The following is a 1,124-nucleotide window of genomic DNA, read 5'->3' as shown; positions in this document are numbered from 1 at the left end:
CGCCCACCAACAACTTCGCCCTGGACGGCGCGGCGGGGACCGTGTACCTGGCGGCCGTCAACCGCCTCTACCAGCTGTCGGGCGCCAACCTGAGCCTGGAGGCCGAGGCGGCCGTGGGCCCGGTGGCCGACAGCCCGCTGTGTCACGCCCCGCAGCTGCCGCAGGCCTCGTGCGAGCACCCGCGGCGCCTCACCGACAACTACAACAAGATCCTGCAGCTGGACCCCGGCCAGGGCCTGGTGGTCGTGTGCGGCTCCATCTACCAGGGCTTCTGCCAGCTGCGGCGCCGGGGCAACATCTCGGCCGTGGCCGTGCACTTCCCGCCCGCCGCGCCGCCCGCCGAGCCGGTCACCGTGTTCCCCAGCATGTTGAACGTGGCGGCCAACCACCCGAACGCGTCCACCGTGGGGCTGGTGCTGCCGCCGGCCGCGGGCACTGGGGGCAGCCGCCTGCTCGTGGGCGCCACGTACACCGGCTACGGCAGCGCCTTCTTCCCGCGCAACCGCAGCCTGGAGGACCACCGCTTCGAGAACACGCCCGAGATCGCCATCCGCTCCCTGGACGCGCGCGGCGACCTGGCCAAGCTCTTCACCTTCGACCTCAACCCCTCCGACGACAACATCCTCAAGATCAAGCAGGGCGCCAAGGAGCAGCACAAGCTGGGCTTCGTGCGCGCCTTCCTGCACCCGCCCGCCCCGCCGCCGGGCGCACAGTCCTACGCGTACCTGGCGCTCAACAGCGAGGCGCGCGCGGGCGACAAGGACAGCCAGGCGCGGAGCCTGCTGGCGCGCATCTGCCTGCCCCGCGGCGCCGGCGGCGACGCCAAGAAGCTCACCGAGTCCTACATTCAGCTGGGCTTGCAGTGCGCGGGCGGCGCCGGCCGCGGCGACCTCTACAGTCGCCTGGTGTCCGTCTTCCCCGCCCGGGAGCTGCTCTTTGCAGTCTTCGAGCGACCCCAGGGGGCCCCCGCGGCCCGCGCGACCCCGGCTGCACTCTGCGCTTTTCGCTTTGCCGACGTGCAAGCCGCCATCCGCGCCGCGCGCACCGCCTGCTTCGTGGAGCCCGCGCCCGACGTGGTGGCGGTGCTCGACAGCGTGGTGCAGGGCACCGGGCCGGCCTGCGAG

General features: G+C 73.0%; 1 protein-coding gene across 1 annotated transcript in view; it reads left to right on the top strand.

The window, feature by feature from the left end:
• Nucleotides 1–2: 2 nt before the first annotated feature.
• PLXND1 (plexin D1) overlaps nt 3–1,124 on the top strand; it is a gene marked incomplete at its 5' end in the record, with an annotated part of 52,643 nt that continues 51,521 nt past the window's right edge. Inside the window, one exon of the mRNA XM_008574050.1 lies at nt 3–1,073. Within this exon, the coding sequence (XP_008572272.1) occupies nt 3–1,073 (1,071 nt within the window). The remainder of the gene's footprint in view (nt 1,074–1,124) is intronic.

Source organism: Galeopterus variegatus, unplaced genomic scaffold (assembly GCF_000696425.1).
Source record: "Galeopterus variegatus unplaced genomic scaffold, G_variegatus-3.0.2 Scaffold990, whole genome shotgun sequence".
In the NCBI taxonomy this organism is placed as follows: domain Eukaryota; kingdom Metazoa; phylum Chordata; class Mammalia; order Dermoptera; family Cynocephalidae; genus Galeopterus; species Galeopterus variegatus.
The sequence above is the reverse complement of the archived record's forward strand: the minus strand, read 5'-3'. Positions and strand labels throughout refer to the sequence as shown.